This window comes from Crinia signifera, chromosome 6, assembly GCF_055691185.1.
Source record: "Crinia signifera chromosome 6, ASM5569118v1, whole genome shotgun sequence".
NCBI lineage: Eukaryota > Metazoa > Chordata > Amphibia > Anura > Myobatrachidae > Crinia > Crinia signifera.
In genome coordinates, this window is record NC_139222.1 from 148,315,304 (window position 1) to 148,342,412 (window position 27,109).

The window sequence follows — 27,109 nt, forward strand, 5'->3', positions numbered from 1 at the left end:
AGACTATAAAAAGTCTAAACTCATTGCTGAATTTTACTGCTTAACATTATTCTAAAGTAATAATTCTTAAATGTTATAATATTTCAGTGTAACGCTGGAGAGGGGGTAGCGTTGAACTCTTGTATTTCTTTGATATGCAGCCCAATTTCCTGCTGCGGTGAAAATGTGGAAATTGAAAGCATTTAAAATATACTGCTCACAATGAAATGAAGTCTGATCACTTGGGGTATCCGCATCAAAGTGAGTCATAAGAAGCGAGAGAGAATTTGTGTGACATGCAAATGCTCAATTGCCTAAACACTACTGAAGTAATCTTGTTCTTCACAGGATCCAGGACCCTATTGTAATCCTCTCTATGCCAACACTATATAATGAGGCAATTTCTTTCTCATTTCCATTTATATATTTTTACCTGGTGAGGTCAATTTTTTTAACACTTAGAATTCTAGCAGTTATATTACATTTTAATCCCGATTTCAATATACAGTACTATGATAGGGCAAAACTATGCAAAGAAAAAAAAAAACATGAAAGAAATTGGACCATTACAGTACTTCTTTTTATGGGGTCCTGCATTGCAGATCTGTCCACATAAATCTAGCCTCCTTGCACCTTAAAAAGTCCTTCCAGTTGCACCATGCAATGGCGTGAGTCAAGTACATCCAAGCATCTTTATGTGTGACCTTTTACTTTAAAATTTGTTCACATCTATGCATATAAGATGCAAAAAAAATAATGCATATTAAAACATGTGGCTTGTCCATATTCTGTGCGTGACTGGGTTTGTATCTGCATACGAAATGCTAAATATTTTCCTGCTTATTATCCTGGTATAAGCAGAGTTGACTGGAAACTGCTGGCAGGCAATGCATGGTGTATTGAGGCAAGATCAGGCATGGCCAAACTATGGCCCTCCAGCTGTTGTGAAACTACACATCCCAGCATGCCTTGCCATAGATTTAGCATTCCCTAATAGCAAAACTGTGGCAAGGTATGATGGGACTTGTAGTTTCACAACAGTTGGAGGGCCATAGTATGGCCATGCCTGGGCTAGATGTATGAGAAGAGGAGATAGATAATGATTGGTTGTAGCGCTATTTTCCCTGGTATGTGGGGGCAGCTTAACTGAGTTGTCCACACTCGAAGATAAGTTAAATGATAGGTTTTTAGCTAAGCGCTCACCATGGAAAGTGTGGCAGTGGTGTACCTGGAGAATTATATATGTGTGGGATTTAATGCGGAAACAGTGTTTGTAAATCAATTTGTTTATTGAAATATATACATAGTAAATACAATTGACATTTAAGGAGGAATGTGTGTACAGTCTGAACCTCGTGATGAGCCACAGAAGGGAATGAGGAAGCCAGCAGGTTCCTTTTTACTTATGTCTCATGTGGGGTTGGTGGGGTTGGGATGGGCCCTGCAGTTATGAGCTGCTGGGTATGAGAGTACCAGCAGGACTCCTTTTACCATAAGTCTGTGTAGGCTTATGTCCCAAACCGGTTGTTAGTCTTGGTAGTGGGGGCGGGAGAGGGGTGTGCAAGTCCTGCCGAACAATGTCTCTGGATATCGGCAGCCGGGGGGGGGGGGGGGGGGAGGGGCAGGAGTAAGGAGCGGCGTCCCACTCACTTACTTGTTACCCTGTCCGTGCTGGCTGCTCTGTTGGTGCCGAGAGTGGGGGAGCGATTGTCCAGTCTCTCTTCCCGGATGTGGGTTCCTAGCCGCAGCTTGCTGGTGTGAGCGGCTCCTGTGATGGTTTGTCCCGGCTCCACAGACCCTTTGGTGCGGTGCGTGACTTCCTGGATGCAGCGCTAGCGAGAAAGCTGCTCCTGGAGTGACGTCACAGGAGGTCTGCACGCTCACTCTTAGAGGAGGAGACTGTGCCTGTGCTTCCTTCAGTGTGTTGAATTGTGTATTGCCGTGTACAAAGCATTTCAGCCACTCAAGGCCTTTGTCAAGGATGACGATCTCTGTTGTGGGAGTTCTTTTATGTCCGAGGGGCGTGTCAATGGAGTTCCGATTGGTCTGAAAAAATCAGCTTTCATAGTGGTGATTGGTTGAGCTTAGTGTCAGTCAGTGAGGGAAGGTGATTTGGTTGCGTGAATTAACCGGAGCTGTCAGAGTTGTTGATATTTATAAAAGGTTATTAAAGGTTATTAGTGGTGTTGGTCTGCAAATAAATGTGTGTGTGGGGGTGTAAGTGTGGCCACGGAAGTTGGCCGTCAGGGGATGGGAAGCTATACGCAGCTTGCATTAGGGGTCATGTACTGTAGTTTATTGCAGTGGTGAAATAGTGTGAGTACCAGTGATGGGTGATGTAGGTTCACAGCGTCTCTATTCATTAGCTATGGGGTCTCCATGTTATGCGAGTTTTATCCTAGGTGACTATTGTGAAAATCGATGTTGAGCCCTCTAGGGGTAAGTGTTTTAATGGTGAAAATCCAGAATAGCTCTCTTTTGTTGAGAGTATCCAGATGGTTTCCTCCTCTCCAGTTCTTTTTGGGGGTTTCTATCGCCATAAAGAATAGGTCTTTAGGGTCACTATTATGCTTGTGTTTGTAATGTAAAGAGACGCTGTGATTTTCATAGCCTATACGGATATTTCTAATGTGTTCGTAAATGCGTTTTTTAAGTGGGCGTGTAGTTCTCCCTAAGTATTCTAGTCCACAGGGGCATCTAAGGATGTAGATTACCCCTGTGTGTTCATATGAAGTTTGTGTTATTTTGAAGGTCTGGCCTGTAGTAGTGGAGGTCCAGGCCTGAATCTTTTTTGTGGTCTTGTTGGTGATGTTATTACATCCTGCGCATCTACCGCAGTAATGGAAGCCTATGGTGTGGTTGATAGTGGTTTGTGTCATGGTTTTGGGTTTTATGTGGTAATGGACTAACTTTTGTCTGATGTCAGGTGCTTTTCGGTAGGTGACTTTGGGTCTGTCTGGTAGTACCTCTGTGAGGTCTTGGTCCTGTTGTAGGATGTGCCAATGTTTCTTTAGTATGTTATTGAATTGTTGTGCTGATTTGTTGAAGGTGGTGATGAACGCCACTTACATTTTTTACAATTGGGTCCTGTTTTGGTTTGGTTTGTAGTGTTACAGATCTATCCAGTGCTGCTATATCTTTGAAGGCGGTTTCGACTATGTGTGTGTCATACATTTTGTTATGAAATTGTCCCATCAGTTCCGTACCTTGTGTTTTGAATTCTTCTAATTTGGAGCAGTTCCGCCTGATGCGGCGGGACTGACCCTTGGGAATGTTCTGCAACCAGGGTTTGTGGTGTGCGCTCGTGTACAGTATACAGTATAGCTGTTGACATCTACATTTTTTTCTATATGTTCTGGTGTGCAGGGTGCTGTCTTCTATGTAGATGTCTAGGTCCAGAAATTGAACTGAAGTTCTACTGATGTTTGTAGTGAAGGTGAGGTTTCTGTTGCTTTCGTTTAAATAGCGGGTGAAATCAGTTAATGAGTCTTGTGTGCCTCTCCAGATGAAGATGATGTCGTCAATGAATCTCCGCCATAGGATCAAATGGTCAGCCCAGTCATGCCCGCTCTGTACATAGTCCTCTTCCCACTTACCCATAAACAGGTTGGCATAACTGGGCGCCACTTTTGATCCCATAGCGGTCCCGGTGGTTTGTAAGCAGTATGTGTTATTGAACCATGTGTAGTTATGATGTAAAATGGGTACTTGTTTCCTATCTGGGCGCCCAGGATTTCTACGTACGGCACCGTAATGAAATCTGATCGCATCGCATCGTACACATACACGATATTGAACGATGCGATGCGATCCGATTCGATTTCCCATAGGAAACAATGTTAAATGGCTCAATTTAGCCAAATTATCATAGGAACAATAGTAAATGGGCCAAAAACACCCCTGAACATTGAAATGTCCCCCCAAAAGTAGTTGACGCCACCCCGCCATCAACGTGAACCCGAAGCGTGGCGAGCGCAGCGAGCCCGCGAGGGGCGGCGGTACTCGTCCTCCGACCTTTTCATGCCCTACTATCCACTAGGGCGTGGAGTGAGAATAGAATAGTGTGGCGAGCGCAGCGAGCCACCGAGCCCGAAGCGTGGCGAGCGCAGCGAGCCCCGCGAGGGGACGCGGATACCTTCACAGTTATACGCGTCCCCTCACGGGCTTCCCAGGTGTCCATGGCGACGCGGACACCTGGGAAGCCCGCGAAGGGACGCGTTTACCTGTGAAGGTATCCGCGTCCCCTCGCGGGGCTCGCCACGCTTCGGGCTCGGTGGCTCGCTGCGCTCGCCACACTATTCTATTCTCACTCCACGCCCTAGTGGATAGTAGGGCATGAAAAGGTCGGAGGACGCGTACCGCCGCCCCTCGCGGGCTCGCTGCGCTCGCCACGCTTCGGGTTCACGTTGATGGCGGGGTGGCGTCAACTACTTTTGGGGGGACATTTCAATGTTCAGGGGTGTTTTTGGCCCATTTACTATTGTTCCTATGATAATTTGGCTAAATTGAGCCATTTAACATTGTTTCCTATGGGAAATCGAATCGGATCGCATCGCATCGCATCGTTCAATATCGTGTATGTGTACGATGCGATGCGATCAGATTTCTCTACGGAGAATAGCATGGTGCGCAATTAACTTAGCGGGCGCCCAGATAGGAAACAAGTACCGTAAAATGTAGTCAATGGTATCAATGATGAAATTAGACTGTTCTGATGGGAGTTCTATGTCTTTTTCCAAAAAATATCTGGTACTATCTAGGCCTTGTTTGTGATTTATGACCGTGTACAAAGATGTGACGTCGCTAGTAGCGAGCCAGTAGTCCGCTTCCCAATGATCGGTCTGAAGATGGTTTATGATGCCTGTTGTGTCTCTGATATATGAGGGTAAAGTTTTAACTTTATCTTGTAGGAAGTTATCTGCATAGTGTGCTAAGTTTGATGTGAGGGAATTGATGCCCGAGATGATGGGTCTTCCTGGTGGTTGTGTTTGGTTTTTGTGAATCTTAGGGAGGTAGTAGAAAACAGGTATGGTAGGGTGTTCTTGTTGAAGGTATTGAAATTTGTGTTTGTTGATAATGCCCTTATCCCTTCCTGATCTCAGTAAAGTGTCTAGCTCGGTTTTGTATTGCTGTGTGGGGTCACTTTTTAGTGGTTTGTAGGTGGTGGTATCTTCCAGTAGGCGTTGTGCTTCTACTATGTAGTCTTGCTGGTTGAGTATTACTATGCCCTCCCCCTTGTCTTCTGGTTTGATGATGAGTTGATCGTTCTTTTCTAAGGTTTTTAGTGCATGTAATTCCTTCTGTGTCATGTTCTTTGTGTTATGTTTGTTTGGTTTGTCTTGCATGTTGTCCAAATCCCTGGCGACCAGGGTCTCGAAGGTTTTTATGTGATGTGATTTCATGTGTGTCGGGTAGAATGTTGATTTGGGTCTGAGATTCGAGTGTTTATATTTGTCAACCGTGTCTTCATGGTTTCTAATGATTGGGTTGAAGTTGAAGTATTTTTTGAGGGTCAATTTCCTAGTGAATGCCTGGAGATGACAGTACATCTCAAACTTGTTGGGTTTGTTGGTGGGTGCGAATTTAAGTCCTTTTGAGAGAACTTGTTCTTGTATTTGTGTTAATGGTGTATTGCTAAGATTGAAGATGGCTGTACTGTCGGTGGTATGTGTCGTGTTATCTATGGCTGGTCTGGTGTTTGTTGTTTCTGTTTTTTGGGGGGTTTTGGAGGAACCTCCTCTGCACCCTCTTCTGGTTTTTGTCTTTGTCTTTTCTTGGTGTTCTGTGCTAGGCTTGGGTTTGGTAGACAGGCCAGACGACCTGTCTCCGTGTCTAAAAAATGTTCCCCCCATTCTGCTGTGGATGTCGGGGCTGGGGTTTTGTCTGCTGTGGTGTTCTGATAGTCTCTTAGTGTTGTGACCCACCCCTGCTCAAAAGGACAGCCTCGCCAGTTGTTCGTATTCTGTGTCGTCGTCTATTTCATGTACCAAGAATGAGGTGTCGCTATCGGATTCAGAGTAAGTGGTATCTATACTGATGTTACCCTCATTAATTGGGAGGTTATCAGTGATGAGGATGGAGTTTGTGTCCTTGCCTGATGTCTGTCCGGTAATTTTAGTGTCTGTATGTGTATGTATTGCTTTCATGTATTGCTGGTAAGTAAGTCCTGTGTTCCTGTATAGCTTTGTGTTTTGTGTATTCTTATGTTTAAGGGTAGTGTGATGTCTTTTGTTTGGAGTGTGTGATATGAGTGGCCTGCGTTTGCCGTTTGGCTGACCTGCTGTGTGCTTTGTCTTTGGGTTTTTGTGTATCCCAGTGATTTTTGGTTTTAGATCTCTATGTATTTTGTTGATTTTGGTTTTGATTATTTGGTCTTCTTTGTTAGTCAGTCGTTGTTTGGTGATGTCCTCTATATCTTTGTAGCCTGGTTCCTTAGTGTATGGTTCAATCAGTTTGTTTGTTTCATCAATTTGTATTGCCAGTGCATTTAGTTCCGTGTTTTGTTTCTCTAAGATGAGTAAGATAAGTTTGCGTGAGCATTCATTTAAGGTGTTGTTCCATTTTGTCATGAACGTGGTGTCATCAGTACTGTGTGTCGGTACTTTCTTTATGTGTAGACCTTTCGGAATTAAACTATTCTTGTACAGTAGTACCAGTTAAGGATATGCCTGTCCCACCACAGCCGTGTCTCTTTCTGTACTAGTGTCTCTAAACACCTGAAGTTCTGGAAGAATTCAGATGGGGGGGATGTTCGGTGTGGTGGTGGTGGTGTTTATTTGTTCTATTGCTGTGATTGCTTTCTGACTTCTGGTCAGCCTAATATCAGTGATCTCCATGTATAGGGAGATAGTGCGTGCAGTGTTGGGATAAGCAGCTGTTAACCAGTGGACTTTCTAAGTAGGTGATAGATAATGATTGGTTGTAGCGCTATTTTCCCTGGTATGTGGGGGCAGCTTAACTGAGTTGTCCACACTCGAAGATAAGTTAAATGATAGGTTTTTAGTTAAGCGCTCACCATGGAAAGTGTGGCAGTGGTGTACCTGGAGAATTATATATGTGTGGGATTTAATGAGGAAACAGTGTTTGTAAATCAATTTGTTTATTGAAATATATACATGGTAAATACAATTGACATTTAAGGAGGAATGTGTGTACAGTCTGAACCTCGTGATGAGCCACAGAGGAAGCCAGCAGGTTCCTTTTTACCATAAGTCTATGATAGACTTAGGTCTCATGTGGGGTCGGGATGGGCCCTGCAGTTATGAGCTGCTGGGTATGAGAGTACCAGCAGGACTCCTTTTACCATAAGTCTGTGTAGGCTTACACAACCGGTTTGGGACATAAGCCTACACAGACTTTTTTTTTTACTATACAGTGGGGGCAAAAACATATTTGGACAGCCACTGATTGTGCAAGTTGACCCACTTAAAAAGATGAGAGAGGTCTGTAATTTCCATCATAGGTACACTTCAACTGTGAGAGACAGAATGTGGGGGAAAAAAATCAAGAGCAGACATTATTCCCTGTAAATGTAGTTTACACATTTTACATGTGATGGCTCTTAGGTACTACAATGTCATATGTTGTGCTAGCTTATCACAACAGCAGCATATTATAATCATATTGTACAGATGGAGGAGACATGAGCCGTCATCCAGTCTAATAGCAGCCAACGGACGGGAGAGGTGATTTTTCTTAATAACAGTTTGATAAGTGTCAAGTAGGCAGCATTTTTTATTATCCCCAATTAAGGTCCTCTTATTTGTGACATGCTGTTCATTAATCCTCCTTTCTCTGTAGTTTTGCATCTTTGTCAGCTGTACATATTTTCTATCTGTCCCGACACTGGCTTATGTATTCTGCTAATGGCTGCACTATCCCATCTCACATTCTTCTTATTGCCTCTATCTTAGTTTAAGTCTGTCTTTCCTAATTGGCCCAGTTTATTTATTGCCGTTGCCCAATAGTGAAGCCAACTAATGACAGAATGGGAGAATTATAATTTAATTTATGTATACATACAGGACAGGAATCAGATAAATGGAGACAGAATACAGGCAGCAGAAGTTATATTGTGATGTGTCCCCATAACTGGGTAAATATAAATGATGACACAATAATTACATCTGTATACAGAACAAATATGTGCCCTTTGCAGTATTCCATATATAGAACATCTTAATAGCCTACACTTTCAGTGGAGCAATATATAATAACATACACACACACACTCTGCAATATCTGCATAACCACCTTTACAGTGACAGTCATCGCCTCCTAGTGTCACAGCTTCTTTAATCACTCATCCCTCACCTAATTACACGTCCTCAACCTGGAACTCCCAATCCATCAATATATATCTAACACATTATGATTCATGTCCACCTTCATCATTTAATCTTACTTCTCCAAAACCAATAAATAGATCTCCTTTTCATAGACTTTACTCCTTGTCCCTCTTTCATGTCTATGTTCACTACTCTCACCCCTTTCAGCCTACCATACATCATATCCTATATGCTCAGGCCTAGCCAGAGAATATCGGCACACAATTGTTTACACATACCTCCCAACTTCAAGGGAGGGACGGATAGTTGCGCGCGCCGAAAAATTTGGGGGTGTGACCTATACTCACGGCTCTCCCGCGAGGCCACGCCCCCGTTCTGGCGCTATGGGGGCATGATCCAGAGGCTATTTGAGCCACTAGCCATGCTCCTAGACCCCTGGCTGTGGGAATAGAAGCTACTCAGCAGCTGACAGGGGGACTCCCAACAGCCCCCCCCCCCCCTCGTTGCGGGACACTGCCGGCCGCAGGAGGGACACAGGAATGTCCCCGAATACCGGGCCGTTCCCGCGGTTTTTGGGACTGTTGGAAGGTATGTATACATCGACCGTGGCACACCAAGTAAATGTTGTACGGCACTACAACTAAAACTACTATTTCGTATTATGGACCAGGTTGATGCGGTCCTCCGTGTGCATGCACGGAGGACCGATGTTTCTCTTTTGTGCACGCAGGTTTCTGCGCATGTGCATGCACCAGAATGTTCATCTGGTGTGCGGGTGGGGGGGCGCATAGTCACACCCATGGGAACACCCAGCATTTCATGGGTGTTCCCATGAAATCACTGGGCGTTCCCATGGGAACTGGGACCACCCAGTGACGTGGGTGCCGGGGTTGGGCAGCTGACATCACCAAAGTCAGCTGCCCGCCATGTTCCCCTCCAAAACTCACGCAAAGCTAAGGCACCTGTTTTCGTTTTGCATGTACCTTCCACATTATTCGATGGTCGGCAACCATCAAATGATGTGGGTTTAGCCCTTGTAGGCTGCAAATGGATATTTATATTAAACATCTAGTCGCAGCTGTGTGGCCAAGTTTGTCCTGCGAATTGGGGCAGCGACCTGTAGGAGGGGCGAGCGGGCTTAAAATGACACGCAGTGTCGCAAACTTTGCGAACATGAATTTGCCTTGTAATGGATAGCCATTTAAAAAGTATAACCGGCATGTCACATGGACGCCAAACTCGGTGGTATTTCTTTCTGCCCTACATGTTTTTGCATATATGCATATTCCCATGGCACATGGATGCCGAACTCGGGTGGCATTTCATTCTGCCCTACATGTTTTTGCATATATGTATATTTTGGAGTCCAATACAGTCTGGTTTAAATTAATTGTAGTTTTTTTTTTTATTCAAAAATGGTCTACATTGAACAATGTTAATGTTCTTATTTTAAAGTGGCTCACCACTGGATCTGCTACTAGCGCTAGGGCTGTTAAGCCCGACAAGGCGTTGGACTTGAAAGGATTAAAAATAAAAAATATTTTCTCATTTTAAATGTGTGCTATGTTTACCTGCTCATGATTCTGCTGGCATCTGCAGCAATGTACTTATATAACCTCTGCTGTTTAAACATGAGCAGATGGAATCTAGGGAAAACTGTAATGTTCATCTATCCAAATGTTTTTCCATGTGTTTTTTGTATTTTAAAGGTGAATTTGGCTAGGCTCGGAGCACCTTTTTATATTCATTCTTCATCTCTTGCTTGGCTGCAGTGCCCAAGACTATTAGCCAATTAGATCATCAGAATAATCAGAGCGACACATAGTAGTTGTTATCTAAAGTGAGGGACATACAGTATGTCCCTCACTGTCATCACCAACAGCAGTGTCCTCTATCACCCAAGCCAGAGCTCTACTATCCCTATTGCCTCTAGGTATTTTACCACAAATCAGGTGAGGAGGGAACTGAGTAGGTGTAACGTAAGGAAGGCTGAGGGTCCAGATGTTATCAGTCCATGATCCCTTAAGTCCTGTGCTGGGCAGCTGTGTGGTATAGTGGCGGCTATCTTTAATCTAAGTCTGGAGCAAAGGAGGGTACCTAAGCTGTGGAAAACCTTGTGTGTGCTACCTGTGCCAAAGTCATCACGTCCCAAGGACTTCATTGACTATAGGCCGGTTGGGTTGACATCTCAGCTGATGAAGTCCCTGGAGAGATGATCCTTGGCTATCTTCAACCCCTGGTGAGAACTTCTAGGGACCCCTTGCAGTTTGCTTATCAGCCTAGAATTGGTGTGGATGACGCTGTCATATATTTAATGCAGAGATCCCTACCTCATCTGGAGAGAGCTGGGGCCACCATGAGAATAATGCTGACTTCTCCAGTGCTTTTAACACCATTCAGCCCATGCTTCTGGGGAAAAAGCTGGTTGACTCTGGGGTGGATCAACATCACCTGGATCCTGGATTACTTTACTAACCGCCCACAGTATGTGAGGACCAGGGAGTGCCAGTCCGATACTATTATCTGTAGTACAGGGGCGCTGAAGGGAACGGTTTTGGCACCATTTCTCTTTACCCTCTATACTACATACTGTATAATTCTTCAACTTGTTATCTGCAGAAGTTCTCTGATGACTCTGCTATTGTGGGCCTTATTGAAGATGAAGATGATCGGGAGTACAGAGAAATTGTGCAGAACTTTGCTCCTTGGTGTCAGGGGAATCATCTTAACTTAATACGAGAGACTAGGGAGTTGGTAGTTGATTTCAGGAACTACCCCCCCCCCCCCCCAGTCTGATAATTCTGCTGCTCTATATAGGAAGGGGCAGAGCAGACTTTATCTACTGAGGAGACTGAGGACCTTTGGAGTGCAGGGAGCGCTCCTGTAGACCTTCTTCGACTGTGTAGTGGCATCGGCCATATTCTACGGAGTGGTCTGCTGGGGCAGCAGTGTATCAACTGCCGACAATAAGAGACTTAACAGGCTAGTAAGGAGGCCAGTTTTGTCCTAGGAATGCCTTTGGATTCTGTAGAGATAGTGTGAGAGAGGAGAATGATAGGCAAGATAACATCCTTATTGGATAATGCTTCAAACCCTCTCAAAAATATTTTGATGGATCTATGTAGCACTTTCAGTAATAGGTTGCTTCACCCTCGATGCTCAACGGAGAGATATCACAGGTCTTTTCTACCTGCTGCAATCAGAATGTACAACTGTCATGGTCTGTAGAGACCTACACGCTCTTAGATTCTAGATTTATATTGTTTAGACTTCTTATCATGTGTGTTCTTATTATATTATTATGCTATTTTCACCCTTATCTGTACTTGAACCTTGCTGTCACAATTGCAAATTTCTCCATTGTGAGACGAATAAAAGAATTCTATCTTTCTACGTGGCCCCTGAAGTGATTGCCTCTGTCAAAGGCAACTCTGTCCTCACTATGGTAATGTACGAATATGAAAAAAATAAACAAAAACACAGGGCTCCCATTGGTCTATTTTTAGAAAGCAGTTAATCATGTGACCTAAAGCCTTAAAATCTACTTTACATTTACTTTTAAATCTCAAACACATTAATATGTATTAGAGCCTTTTCCCTTGTGCAGTTTATTTGAGTTCGTCAGTATCCTAAATTATAGAAAAATAAGTATTATAAATACAATATTTTGAGCTTAAAACATGGACTATACAGGGGCAGAAAAGAGCCCTATTAGTAGTAAACAGTCAGAAGGAAACCGTCAGATTTGAATGACGGAGAAATGCGCCAAGAGTGAGAGCTGACAGCATATTCCCTATAGACCAAGCGATATCCCTCTCTACAAAATCTGGATTACCATCACCCATCCAAAGTTGTTTTTGGAGGCTGAGGATGATTCCTTGTCTGCGGCATCACTGTCCTATTACGATCCAGGACAAAGGGACAGCCGAAAAACCTCCATTCCGGTGCCCGTCAGTCAACTGACATGCGGTGCGAGAACCGTCAGCTGCAGGCGGCTTGCAGAGGCAGATCGAAATCATGCAGGACAGCCATGGGGATCTGTGAATATCTGTGCCTGTGCGGCCAGCCCAGTGAGCGCATTCGCCAATTACAAGTAGCAACAAATACCCAGCCTGGGACCCTGCTCACGGAGATTTGCTGCTGGAGAACTACAAATGCATTAATAGCTGATCCATGCTTTGACGCAAGCAAGTGATTTCATTCAGTGTCACGGACCATCCACTGTGAAGTAAGGCCTCTTCCACTAATACTGGGCTGAGACCATCTTTGGTTTACAACAGATACAAACTATAGAGTCCAAGATTAATTCAAGTTCATTCTATTAGATACAAATTGATTCCATAAATAAAACATACAGTATGGACACAGTCTTTTCCAATACAACCAGAGAGGTGATTATATAGCTTGTGAGTATTAACCCCGGACATTTAATAAAATATAGTCTATTACAGGGATAACACCTACAGAAAGATTATTAATATGTACTGTATGTATCCATTTTTTATGTTTTATTATTATTGAGAAATGTTATAATAAATTCTAGAAATTAACTGGTGCAAATGCACTCTCTTAATTTGATTTAATTTCTGTTATATCGATTTCCAGTATCGTTCTGGGAGAAGCATAGAAATACCAGTAAAGCCCTCTAATAATATTCATATTAAAGTGAAATATTTTAGGCATCCCTCTAATTATTATTGAAATCGAGATAACAATAGTAATCACTACTTTGTTGTCTGATGGGGGTAGATAAAGCTGGGGATCTTTTGCCACGATGGGGGTAGTTTTACAATAGGGGGGTAGTTTTACAATCAGGGAACATAGACAATGGGGGATGGGTGTAAAGCTTTCTTAGGTGCTTAAAATGGAATATTTATATATTTTATCAAAAATACTTTTTAAACTTTATTTGAAATACCGGTTTACCGCTACAGGTTAAAATAGAAAGTACATCACACCATGTGTACACCCGTAAATCTGACCTTACTCAGTCTGCCTGCCGCAGTCCAGCTCCCAAGGCCATGGAAACAATTTCACAACATGGCCAGGCCACTCCCAGAAAACGGGGCAACATGCCCCAGCTTCCAGAAACCCAGGCCGCCCAGTCCCCCCCCTGCAAAAATCTCTGCCTGTCAATCAGACAGAGGCTATCGTAATTTTGAAATGTAAACGCTATGCGCATGTCCAGGATGGGTCCTGAGTGTGCGCAGTTCTCCCGCTATTGGGAACTGCACTGAAGATTGCAGATGTACTTACCATCTTTTTGTGATAATGCTTTATCGATAAAGTCAGAGGCTTCCTCAAAGTAAGAGCTGAGGTCAAAATTTGGTCTGTCGTTGGCTTTAATACCATGATAGGTAATGCCTGTACCATTGTAAAAGGCAGCGTTTGTGTTCACGTGCATGAATGAATTCCCTTCTGCAGCATTGAGTATGTGAGTGATTCCAAGGCGCTGCAACCTCATGATGTTCTGTGCAATGAACCTGAAAGACAAAATGTGGTTACATACTATAAAATACAAATAATTCAGTAATATGCAGGGATGCAAACCAAATGTTAAATCACCAGTATCATTCATTTTCATTTACTCACATTAGTAATAATTTACATTAACAGAAAAAACAATTTTGGGGTTAAAAGCCGACTGCAGCATTATACAGAACAGTATTGTTCACACTTGTTAAATAGGTTTCCTCATGCATAGGCAATGTTTACTACCAGCAATAACAGTGGTATCACAACAGATTGCAATTGCCAATAGGGATTTTCAAACTTCAATAAATTAGCCACTATGGGCCTGATCCAGAGGTGGATGTAGGTACATTTTCTATTGCGATGTTTTCTGAATTAAATATGTAAAAATATTTTTTTCAGCCTTCATCGTCTGTACTTGCATGCAGGGCTGCCATCAGGAATTTGGGGGCCCAGGACTCATTTCTAGCCCAGCTCCTGCTCCCCAAACTCTTCTTCCACTGAGCTGCAGCCCGGAGGTCCTGGAGCGCAGGCTTCTTCAACTGAGGATGCCGACGGCCAATTAAAATGCAGTACCGGCTGGTGAGCCAATCAGAGCTTGCGTACCGGCAGCCACTCTGATTGGCTGCCAGTTCACTAACTCTGATTGGCTCAAAAGCCAGTGCAGCATTTTAATTGGCCGCTGGTATCCTGGGTTGAATAAGTCTGCGCTCCGGGACCTGCTTTGTTCAGGAGGCAGTCAGGGGGGGGGGGGGGGGTGCGGTGGGCAAAATGAGCCAGGGTATCCACAGTACCCCCTATTGGTGGCCATGCTTGCTTGTAACAGAATGTACAAGCCAGAGCTGTAACTAGACATTTTGGTACAGTGCCAGAAAGAATTGCCACGCCCTTTAATTTAACCACTAGGGATCATTTTTTAAAACATTTTTACTAAGTACCAAGTATGAGAATTCTCTATCTACTTATGCAGGATCTGACTGCGATACTACAGGTAATGGGTTCAAATCCTGGGTATATCAGCATCTTCAAATGTAATAGAGAACAATCAGTGTGACTAACAAAAAGCTCTCATTTTAAGTTTATGAATGTTGTATTGGGGTGGGTGAAAGAGAAAGAGGCAGTCAGGAGATTGGTTGTACACAGGGGTTAAAGTGAGAGGGAACGGGGGGGAACGGAGTTCCACCACCTGTAATTGTGAGGTGGAACATTAGAACCTCCACATTGGCCCTGCACAGTAATTCTCACAGAAAAGCATTCTAGTTTGCAGGGGGATGCCAAAAACCCTAACATTGGCCCTGTCTCTGACTAATGGGGGGGGGCGGTAATTAGGTGTCACAGAGAAATGAGTTCCCCCACTTCTGCAAGACCACTTTAAGCTCTGGTTGTACACACTGAATGACCCAGCCCATAGGTCATTAGGATTCTGTTGGAACCACATAGGGGTGTATTCAATGTGGCAGCAAGGGGGGTTTGTTCGGCAAGGAGACTTATTTTCAGCGAGGAAAAGCCATCCATGACGTCCAACTCCCCTCGCCGTATTCAATGTTTGGGAAAAATCCTCGCAGTCCACTGCATTTTGTGGCAAGCCCCTCCGTTGTAATGGGCACACTCACCATTTCCACCTCGCTAAAAAGAACCAGCAAGGTGGAAACATCGAGTGAAGGGGAGGCAGTTGAATACTCTGACAACGAGCTATCGACACTGCTTGCTGTAATAGCTTGCAGTCAGGGGTATTGAATACCACCCATATACCCATATAATCAGCAGAGATCGCTACAGTGTGTACCCAGCTTTAGTACATAGAACCCTGTGTTTAAAAATGGCAATTAAAAGCTGGGTGGCTGGTACATTATCTCCGTTCACTTTATCTTTTTCCAAGACTTAGAACATAGACCCCTCACAAACTGGTATACAAGTGTTCATCAAATAAATCAGTGCAAATCTTGTGAAGCATTTTTGTCCCATCACAGATGCACAATGGATCAAAAAAATATGCACATTGTAAGACAAGTTGGGACCTGGTATGCCGGGACACATCTGTATATGTGGGTAAACCTAACTGTTCATGTATGTCTGGAGTATGTATGTCTAAGCATACATTTTAATGACTGTTTGGGGCATATGTGCTTTATCGGAGTTGAGTAGACAATTCTTTTGATTTGAGATGATTTCTTTTAGATTACAATGTGTTCTCAATGAATAATTTACCATACACTACATCTGAGTGATGCTGTAGTATAGGGAATATAATAGAATTATAATATAATTATTTCTGCTCTTAAATGTGTTGACAAAGTCACTCTTATGTAAGTGCAGACCAATTTTTTAGTCCCCCCCTAGTGGCCAAGGAAACATATACTGTGGCAATAGCTTTAACAATGAATCTCTTAAAACAGAAAAAAGATTTCCAAATCTTTATAGAACCTAATGCAAAATATGACATTCATTTAAACTTTATTTTTATTTTTAAATGGAAGCTCTGCATACATTTAGCAGTACTTAATGCACTTACAGAAATTGCACACTCTAAGCTTTCACCAACAGGAAGTTGCATTTTCCTCAAAGTCTGTAGAGCAGTAACTTCAGAGGAATTACAATTTTTTTATAATGGAAATGCTTTACGTATTGATTTCATACCAACAGAAGAAAGCTTCCAAACACTGCTGCTAAGAGTTTATTACTGAAAATCAGTGTGTTAAGATGAAAAATGAGGCTATGTACACATTATTCTGCCGGGAAAGCAGCCTTGCTTCAGAGAGACTCCATGAAATATCTATTAATTTGCCTCAAAGCCGATACATGGCCCAAAAAGAGTGTTTACGGAGGATCTAAATGAGCAGCCAAACAAAACTACCATTATACCTTATTTTGGCAATAAATGTTTGTGCATTCTAGAGTCAAAATTGACACAATGTGAAACAAATGCTTTTCAAAAAGTAATGAGCCCTACACACAGAGCAATATTCAGGCATATTCTGAACGATTTTACATTGTTTCACTAATTTGCTCAGAAAATGCCTGAAAATCGTTGTTTGTTTGTAGACCGCACAGAGATTTAAATACACGTCCCCGTGAGTCTGTATCTTCTCCAAAATAATAACCTGCATGCATTTTATTAAATCGGTTGGGGCCAGTATTCTTACCTCGCTCAGCATAAAGCGATGTGCAGGGCTGTTTGCTGAGATGCCTGAGCGCTCTGATTGAAGCAGCATTGCTCAGAACGCTCTCCTATACACGTCGGTACACGTGTAGGGCCCATTAGTGTTTACAGATGCATGCACTTACAATATTTTGATGAAATCACAAATGTTGACTAGGGTTTATATATGTGCATTAAATGCCTGAAATCGACAAGAATTAAGAACAATTTACCCTGCTCTAAAACAAGATCAATGAGAATTGGTTCCATATATAAAGCAGGAAGTGCACAGGTAGATTTTTAATCTCCAAAAGGGCCACATAAAATACATATCCTTAATACTAGACAATACATTGAATCAAAGATAGACACCTATCTAGAAAAGTAATCGGCCACAGGTGGCCTACTGATAAATTATTATAATGAACGCATAGTAAGAAAAACAGATGATTAGTAGCCATAGTGCATACGTCATCATCTTTAACCCCTTCCTGACGCAGCCAGTTTTTGCCTTCCTGACAGAGCCATTTTTTTCAAATCTGACATGTATCACTTAAGTGGGTATAACTTTTTTTTGCTTTTACTTATCCCAGTGATTTTGAGATTATTTTCTCGTGACACATTGTACTTCAAGTTAGTGGTAAATTTTGGTCGATACAGTCTGTGTTTTTTTGTGAAAAATACCAAAATGTCGTAAAAAAATGGAAAATTTAGCGATTTTCAAAATGTTAAATTTTCTGCTTGTGAGACAAATAATCATACCACTCAAAACGAACATAGACCATATGTCTACTTTATGTTTCCATCATTATTTCAACATCCTTTTAATTTTTTTGGACACCAGGAGGCTTAAAATATGAATAGCAAATTCTCAAATTTTCAAGAAAATTTCAAACACTGATTTTTTTAGGGACCAGTTCAGTTCTGATGTGACTTTGAGGTACTTGTATGTGAGACACCCCCATAAATGATGCCATTTCAAAAACTGCACCCCTCACAGTATTCAAAACAGCATTTTGGAAGTTTGTTAACCCTTTAGGTGTTTCACAGGAATTAAAACAAAGTGTAGGTGAAATTTCAAAATTTCATTTTTTTTGCAGATTTGCAATTTTAATACATTTTTCTAAGGAACACAGTAGATTTTACTAGAGAAATGTGACTAAAAATTGATTCCCCCAATTCTTTTGTTTTCATAAATATCCTATATGTGGCCCTAGTGTGCACGTTGACCAAACCACAGGCTTCATAATAGAAGGAGCACCTACTTGATTTTGGAGCCTCCTTTTTCTGAGATTATTTTTTAGGCACCATGTAGGTTTCTAGGCACCATAAGATGCTAAAAGTTAGGAACCCCCCCACAAGTGACCCCATTTTGCAAACTACACCCCTCAGGGAATTCATCTAGGGGTATAGTGTACATTTCAAACCCCCAGGGGTTTCACCAATTGTGGTACAACTGGGCAGTGAAAATGAAAAATTAAATTTTTTACACAAAAATGCAGTTCTGGCTCAAAATTTTTCATTTTCACAAGGAATGAAGGAGACAAAGCACCCCAAAATTTGTGCCCTAATTTCTCCCGAGTACGGCAATGCCTCACATGTGACCAAAAAATACCATTTGGGTGCATGGCAGGACTCAGAAGGGAAGGAGTGATTTTTGGATTTTGCAGCTCAGATTCTGGTGGAATGTTGGTGGGTGCTATGTCGCATTAGCAAGACCCCCGAAGCACCAATACAGTGGAACCCCCCCACAAGTGACCCCATTTTGCAAACTACACCCCTCAGGGAATTCATCTAGGGGTATAGTGTACATTTCAAACCCCCAGGGGTTTCACCAATTTTGATACAACTGGGCTGTGCAAATGAAAAATTACATTTTTTACACAAAAATGCAGTTCTGGCTCAAAATTTTTCATTTTCACAAGGAATGAAGGAGACAAAGCACCCCAAAATCTGTGCCCCAATTTCTCCCGAGTACGGCAATGCCTCACATGTGACCAAAAAATACAATTTGGGTGCATGGCAGGACTCAGAAGGGAAGGAGTGATTTTTGGATTTTGCAGCTCAGATTCTGGTGGAATGTTGGTGGGTGCTATGTCGCATTAGCAAGACCACCGAAGCACCAATACAGTGGAACCCCCACAAGTGACCCCATTTTGCAAACTACACCCCTCAGGGAATTCATCTAGGGGTATAGTGTACATTTCAAACCCCCAGGGGTTTCACCAATTGTGGTACAACTGGGCAGTGAAAATGAAAAATTACATTTTTTTACACAAAAATGCAGTTCTGGCTCAAAATTTTTCATTTTCCCAAGGAATGAAGGAGACAAAGCACCCCAAAATATGTGCCCCGATTTCTCCCGAGTACGGCAATGCCTCACATGTGACCACAAAATACCATTTGGGTGCATGGCAGGACTCAGAAGGGAAGGAGTGATTTTTGGATTTTGCAGCTCAGATTCTGGTGGAATGTTGGTGGGTGCTATGTCGCATTAGCAAGACCCCCGAAGCACCAATACAGTGGAACCCCCCCACAAGTGACCCCATTTTGCAAACTACACCCCTCAGGGAATTCATCTAGGGGTATAGTGTACATTTCAAACCCCCAGGGGTTTCACCAATTTTGATACAACTGGGCTTTGCAAATGAAAAATTACATTTTTTACACAAAAATGCAGTTCTGGCTCAAAATTTTTCATTTTCACAAGGAATGAAGGAGACAAAGCACCCCAAAATCTGTGCCCCAATTTCTCCCGAGTACGGCAATGCCTCACATGTGACCAAAAAATACCATTTGGGTGCATGGCAGGACTCAGAAGGGAAGGAGTGATTTTTGGATTTTGCAGCTCAGATTCTGGTGGAATGTTGGTGGGTGCTATGTCGCATTAGCAAGACCCCCGAAGCACCAATACAGTGGAACTCCCCCACAAGTGACCCCATTTTGCAAACTACACCCCTCAGGGAATTCATCTAGGGCTATAGTGTACATTTCAAACCCCCAGGGGTTTCACCAATTGTGGTACAACTGGGCAGTGAAAATGAAAAATTAAACTTTTTACACAAAAATGCAGTTCTGGCTCAAAATTTCTCATTTTTACAAGGAATGAAGGAGACAAAGCACCCCAAAATCTGTGCCCCAATTTCTCCCGAGTCTGGCAATGCCTCATGTGTGACCAAAAAATGGCAGGATTTAGAAGGGAAGGAGTAATATTTGGATTTTGCAGCACAGATTCTGGTGGAATGTTGGTGGGTGCTATGTCGCATTAGCAAGACCCCCGAAGCACCAATACAGTGGAACCCCCCCACAAGTGACCCCATTTTGCAAACTACACCCCTCAGGGAATTCATCTAGGGGTATAGTGTACATTTCAAACCCCCAGGGGTTTCACCAATTTTGATACAACTGGGCAGTGAAAATGAAAAATTACATTTTTTTACACAAAAATGCAGTTCTGGCTCAAAATTTTTCATTTTCATAAGGTATGAAGGAGAAAAAGCACCCGAAAACCTATGCCCCAATTTCTCCCGAGTATGGCAATGCCTCATATGTGACCAAAAAATACCAGTTGGGTGCATGGCAGGACTCAGAAGGGAAGGAGTGATTTTTGCATTTTGCAGCTCAGATTCTGGTGGAATGAATGGTGGGTGCTATGTGGCATTAGCAAGACCCCCGAAGCACGGTGAAATGATGAACCTAATAATCCATAGATGTGTGGTATATTTTAAAACACTCCTTTATACATAGGCCGGGTTTGTCGGGGCAAGTTTCACAGTGGAAAATAGTGTCCTTTCTTATTCCCTTTTTATAGCAAACTTTGCACCTTTTTTGTGTCCTGCCCTTTCTTGCAGTGGAGGGGATTTCGTTTGGAAAATGCTGCCCTGGTACAATACGGGGGCCAGTACTAGAAGTACTGGGGCCCTCTGCCTGCTGGTTCCCAAATATTAGGCCCTTTATGACTTCCTCTTGAAAGTGCATAAATGTCCCCCTCTGGCTGGTAGAACGGAATAGCACGTAAGCGTTATACAGTGCCATCTGGATGATATACACGGCCAGCTTCTTGTACCAGATTTTTGTTTTCCGCAGGGCACTGTACGGCTTCAGTACCTGATCTGAAAGATCCACTCCGCCCATGTACCTATTGTAATCTAGGATACAATTAGGTTTTGAGGTGTGGGTACTGGTACCTCGTACAGGGACGGAGGTGGTACTGTCTCCATGAATTGTTGTCAGTATAAGGACATCCCTCTTGTCCTTATATTTGACCAACAACATATTTTCGGTGCATATTCCCCTGCTTTCACCCCTTCTCAGTACTTGGGCAATGTGCGTTTTTGGGAGGCCTCTTTGGTTCTTGCGCACAGTACCGCAAGCTGCTGTACCTCTTGAACCAAGGGCCTTAAACAGGGGGATGCTAGTGTAAAAGTTATCCACATAGAGGTGATAACCTTTATCCAGGAAGGGGTGCACTAAATCCCAGACAATTTTTCCACTAACACCTACGAGGGAGGGGGGGCATTCTGGCGGTTCAATTCTTGAATCCTTCCCTTCATAAACCCTAAACCTGTGGGTGTACCCTGAGGTGCTTTCACACAGTTTATACATTTTTATGCCATACCTTGCCCTCTTACTGGGAAGGTACTGGCGGAATTTAACCCTTCCTTTAAAATGTATAAGGGACTCGTCGATACAAATAAATCTGTCAGGGATGTACATCTCTGCAAATTTGGCACTGAAATGATCAATGACCGGCCTGACTTTGAATAGCCGGTCAAAGGTGGGATCATCTCTGGGTGGGCACTGTGCATTATCGGTGTAATGTATAAATTTAAGGATTGCTTCAAAACGAGTCCGAGTCATGGCCATACGGTAAAATGGGGTGCTGTACAGAACATCTGTACTCCAATATTGCCTAATTTCTGGCTTTTTTACTATGCCCATATGTAACACCAGACCCCAAAATGTCATTATCTCTACTGCATCTACAGGGGTCCACCTAGCAAATGATGACGTGGGGTTTTGAGCAATAAACTGCTGGGCATATAAATTACTTCGGTCCACCATTAAATTTATAAAATCATCAGAGAAAAATAATTTGAAAAAGTCAATTTCTCTGAGACCTGTACTATCAAATTGGATTCCTGGGATGGCCAAAAACTCAGGAACCTGGGGCTCAAAATTGTCTGGTGGTGGGGTCCATACGGGATCAATCATTTGGGGGGGGGGTCTCAGCTGCTCTACGGGGGCGTCTTTGAGGGGGTCCCTCATCACCAGAGGAGGAAGAGGAGCTTAAGACGAATCCTTCAAATTCCCCGCTTGCCTCACTGGCTGTGTCAGAGTCAGAGGCAAGCATGGCATATGCCTCCTCCGCTGAATACATTCTTCTGGAGGACTGGGATGACATTTGGGATGCCATTTTTATTTTTGTGTTTCTGTAAGTGTAATGTTTCAACACGTGTATAGTGTAGGGGGGGTACAAACTTTATTTCAACACGGGTGGAATGTAGTGTGTAGTGTGTATGTAGTGCAGAAAAAAAAAATACTTTATACAGGAATTTGATCCCAATAAAAAAAAAAAAATTGAAGGGGTTAAAAAAAAAAAAAAAACGACCGTCACTGAACAGCGCTCAAAGGCAACAGGACACCCACAAAAGCAACGTGGGTGTAAAAAAAAAAAAAAAAAAAAACAATTTAAAAAAACTGCAGAAAAAAAATTAAATCAACCCTGTGCCAAAAATGCTGTTCAGTGATTGTACGTCACTGATCAGCGCTCAGCGGCCACAGGACACCCACAAAAGCAACGTGGGTGTAAAAACAAAACCCCACTACACTCTCAAAAAAAAAACAACTGCAGATCAGTGATGCAGTGATCAGTGAACACTGATTAGCAGTGAGGGGCAGCAGGCACACAACTGTGTGCAACCTGACAGGGTATATATATAAAAAAAAAAACCTGGACCCCCAAAAAGTTGCTGATTAATTAATTTAAACTAATCAGCACAAAAGGGGGGGCAGCAGGGGGGGGCAGCAGTCAGTTGCACACGCAGCACAACCTTTGGTGCAACTGACAGGTATATATATATATAAAAAAAAAAAAAACTGGACCCCCAAAAAGTTGCTGATTAATTAATTTAAACTAATCAGCACAAAAGGGGGGGGCAGCAGGGGGGGCAGCAGTCAGTTGCAAAGGCAGCACAACCTTTGGTGCAACTGACAGGTATATATATAAAAAAAAAACTTCTCCACCCCCAAAAAGTTGCTGATCAGCTCAGATATAGTGATCAGCACAAAAGGGGGTGCAGCAGACACAAAATATATCACTCTCTATCACTCTCTGTCACTATCTCTCACTATCTCTCACTATCTATCACTATCTATCACTATCTTGGACTCTATGACACTGCAGCAGCAGGACACAGGAAGTCACAAGATCCAGGAAGCATCCAGCTGCTGGCAGCACGCTACCAGCGGTGATCAGCGGTGATCAGGTAAGTATCAGGCAAGGATCAGGTATGTATATCATGACAGATTGGTCGGTGACCGCTCTGCACGCAATTCCAGACCGGAATGGCGTCTGCAGCGCAGTCACCGTTAGTTTAAATGGCGCGCCTTGGCTGTGATTGGCTCGTCGGTCCGACGAGCCAATCACAGCCTTGGGGGCAGGTGGGGTGAGGTGTCGTCGTCACTGATGACCCCCTCATGCCCCCTAAAGCCCGGCGGTTATTAACACCTGTGTTACCGAGCGTCTGATTCGCCGGTAACACAGGAAAACGCTGTGAATGGCTGTTCACACTGAACAGCCAATCACAGCGATCGCCGACGGGGGGGCGGCATCGCAGCCCCCCCTGGCCATGCAGGGACATGTCTGCTGTCAGGGACAGCAGACATGTTTAAACTGTCACCGCGTCTATAGACACGGGGACAGTTTAAAGTCATGACGTATATATACGTCATGTGTCGGGAAGTACATCCCGGCCATGACGTATATATACGTCAAATGTCGGGAAGGGGTTAAATCATAAGCTATGGTAATTTTTTTTAATAAAATGGTCTACATTGAATGATATTAATGTTCTTATTTTAAACTGGCTCACCATTGGATCTGCTACTAGCGCTAGGGTTGTTGAGCCTGACTAGACGTCGGACCTGAAAGGGCTAATCAAAAGGTATTTATAAGGCACTACTTACAACAGCCACATTTACAACCCAATTCAGTGAGTTCTGTCAGCATTCAAAAAATGCAGTGTTTTTTAGACTTATATTCAAGTCTTCAGAACCAATGTTCTTTTACAAATCAAATCTCTCTGCCGGATCCTGCTGTTAAGTCAGGGTAGAACAAGTGAAAATATATTTCAGACTCCTGGTGCAGAAATATTTTTTTCTAAACAATACTGTAGGTCTAAAAAAATATGGTGTGTGTTGGGATGCGGTCGATAGGTTGACAGTCTATAGGTCGACCACTATTAGTCGACAGCCAAAACGTTGAGGTCAACACATGCAATAGGTCGACATGAGTATTTCGTGTTTTTTTTCCTCCAAAAAAAGGTGTTTTTTTATACCATGTGGACATAGAGGGAGAATATAATAGTATGCTAAGTGCATTGAGGCACCATGCCCGAAGCATGGCGAGCTAACGCGGTACACTTATACCGGGTCTATGTCTTCTTCTGTTGACATAGATACCTCCACAGAGTTAAAAGCCACCGCTGCATCTATGTGACCATTTTAAGCAATATATTTACATACAGCGTTGCTGCTGTACAGCTGGTAGTATGTAAAAAACAGTTAAACCGAACACTGGCATCTTCCTTTTACAGCGAAGGAGAACTACTGTATCTAGGGTAGATTAACCCTTTGAGGGAATTTGTCGATATAGGTGTAAAAAATTGTATCCATCACAATGACCTGTAATATTTACCTTATATAGGAAATCCCTTTTTTTACACAACATTTTTTTATTTGAATTTATATAACACGTGAGCGACGCTCGCATTTTTTTTAGCAGATATTTTGCACATCTCTCATAGTGATGTTGGCCTTCAAAGGGTTAAGTAGTGGTGTGTTGTGGTCAGTCTTGAAAAACTGATATTTTAAATGAAAAAAACAAAACCTCAGAAACAACCTTCAGAACCTGGTTTAAAAATTCAGGAACAGTTATGCAAAGAGAAATGTGAAGCCTAATGCGGTCTCTAGAGAGAACATGTCTAATAAAAAACAGCCATCCTGCAGTATACACAACTAATTTGACAGACACGTCTGCCTTAGCAAACTACAACTCAGCAAGATTATGCTTCTAAATCAATATTTGCAACAACTGTCCTATATTTGACCTCAAACCTTCCTTATGAAAATTATTGTACATATCATTTGAGAGAGCTTATGTTACTAGGACAAGTCTAGGGTGACAGTAGTTATGGCGACAGCAAAAGGTCGACATGCACAAAGTTGATATAAGCAAGAGATTGACATGAAAAAGAGTCAACATGAGTTTTTCACTTTTTTGGGTGTCAATGTCGATATCTGAGCAGGTGGACCCCCATTATTGTAACGTATCCCCATGCATGCCTCACTATGCTGAGTACACTTTACCATTCCAATCGGACTCCACATGGATGGTAAACCATGCAAAAGTAAAAAGAAATGTAAACCCCAATTAACTCATGTCAACTGTTTCACGTATCGACCTTTGAAATCTATCCCTATGACCTTAAAACACAAAAAGGGGAACTCAATAGGACAAAGGAATTAGAATTAAACACAAATGGAACTTGCCATGAGGGGGGGGGGGGGGGAATATGTTAAAACCAAAAAACAGAGGTCCTAATTCATCATGTTTTTGCCCTCAAGTGTTAAGGCCCCCATACACTAGCCGATTTTGGTCAGATTTAGGCCAGATCAGTCGGATCTGGCCTAAATCGGACCAAAATTGGCTAGTTTTGATGTCCCCTCAGATCCGATGCGCGGTCCCGTGCGCATCGGATCTGCGTCGGGTGGTCGGACCTGCTGCACGTCCGACCACCCGACTTGGGACCTAGTGGGGCGGTGCGGCGGTGGAGGGAGCAGGGGGGGCTGGGGACGCTGCGAGGGACACAGGCGGCATAGAGCCGGGCGGGGGGAGCCGGGAGCTGTCAGCACTGAATAAAAAAAAAAAGCCCATACAATGAATGGGCGGCCTGTGATTGGCTGAGCGCTCTCTCAACCAGTCAGCAATTGGCTGAGAGAGCGCTCAGCCAATCACAGGCTGCCCATTCATTGTATACAGTAGGCTTTTTTTTCTAGCACTGACAGCTCCCGGCTCCCTCTGCCCGGCTCTATGCCGCCTGTGTCCCCCGCAGCGTCTGTGTCCCCGCAGCGTCCCCAGCCCCCCCCCCCACCAGCAGCCCCCCCCCCCCCCTGCTCCCCGGGTTTTTTACATGTGATAAATCGAGACGATTTATCACATGTAAAAAATGGCACATCAAGTGCCAATCTAATCAAGCTCCCCCGGGGAGCAGCCGGGGAAGCTCAGGGGGAAGTCATGGGCGACTTGTCCCCCAAGTCACCCTAGTGTATGGGGGCCTTTAGGGTTCAGCTTGAGAACTGCCACTTATTGTGCAGCTTCAGACTGGTCTGTTATTAGTACAATTTTACATCTACCTCTTCCAGTGCAGCTATAGACCTGCCTCTGCTGGTGTAGCCATATGCCGGTCTGTCTATTTAGAGAAGTGCTGTAAATATGGGGGTTATTTTGGTTCAGTAAAATGTGCAGAAAGAATTAGATTTGGGTAAGTTATTTTGTTTCTGTGTAGGAAAAATACAGACTTCTATATTTTTACACTGCAATATAGATCTCACTTTGAAGTAAAGCCCCACCCAAATCTAACTCTCTCTCTCTGCACAAGTAAAATCTGCCCCACCTGCAGTGCACATGGTTTTGTCCATCTAAGAAGGAATTTGTCAGAAAGAGTGAACCATAATAACCCCCAAAGTTCCAATGCAGCTGTAGGCAGGTCTGTCTCTTTTGGACCAGACACGCTGTATGTCTATTACAAGTACAGCTATAGACCTGTTTGGCTTTTTCCAGAGCAGACAAATGATCTACAAAACATCATTTAAATCATATTTTAGCAACTATAGGTCTGTCCCTTCCAACATAGGTTAGAATGCATTAGTTTCATGTAGTTTACAATGTGTTTATCCTGTATGTTTCAAATGAATGGATCCTCTCTGTATGTTCAGATTGTCCTTGTCC

At 43.2% G+C, this 27,109-nt stretch overlaps 1 protein-coding gene across 1 annotated transcript in view; it reads right to left on the reverse strand.

Moving 5' to 3' along the window:
• DUSP3 (dual specificity phosphatase 3) overlaps positions 1-27,109 on the reverse strand; it is a 65,706-nt gene that overhangs the window by 13,812 nt on the left and 24,785 nt on the right. The window contains exon 2 of the mRNA XM_083147578.1: positions 13,524-13,750. Coding sequence (XP_083003704.1) covers positions 13,524-13,750 — 227 coding nt within the window. The remainder of the gene's footprint in view (positions 1-13,523; positions 13,751-27,109) is intronic.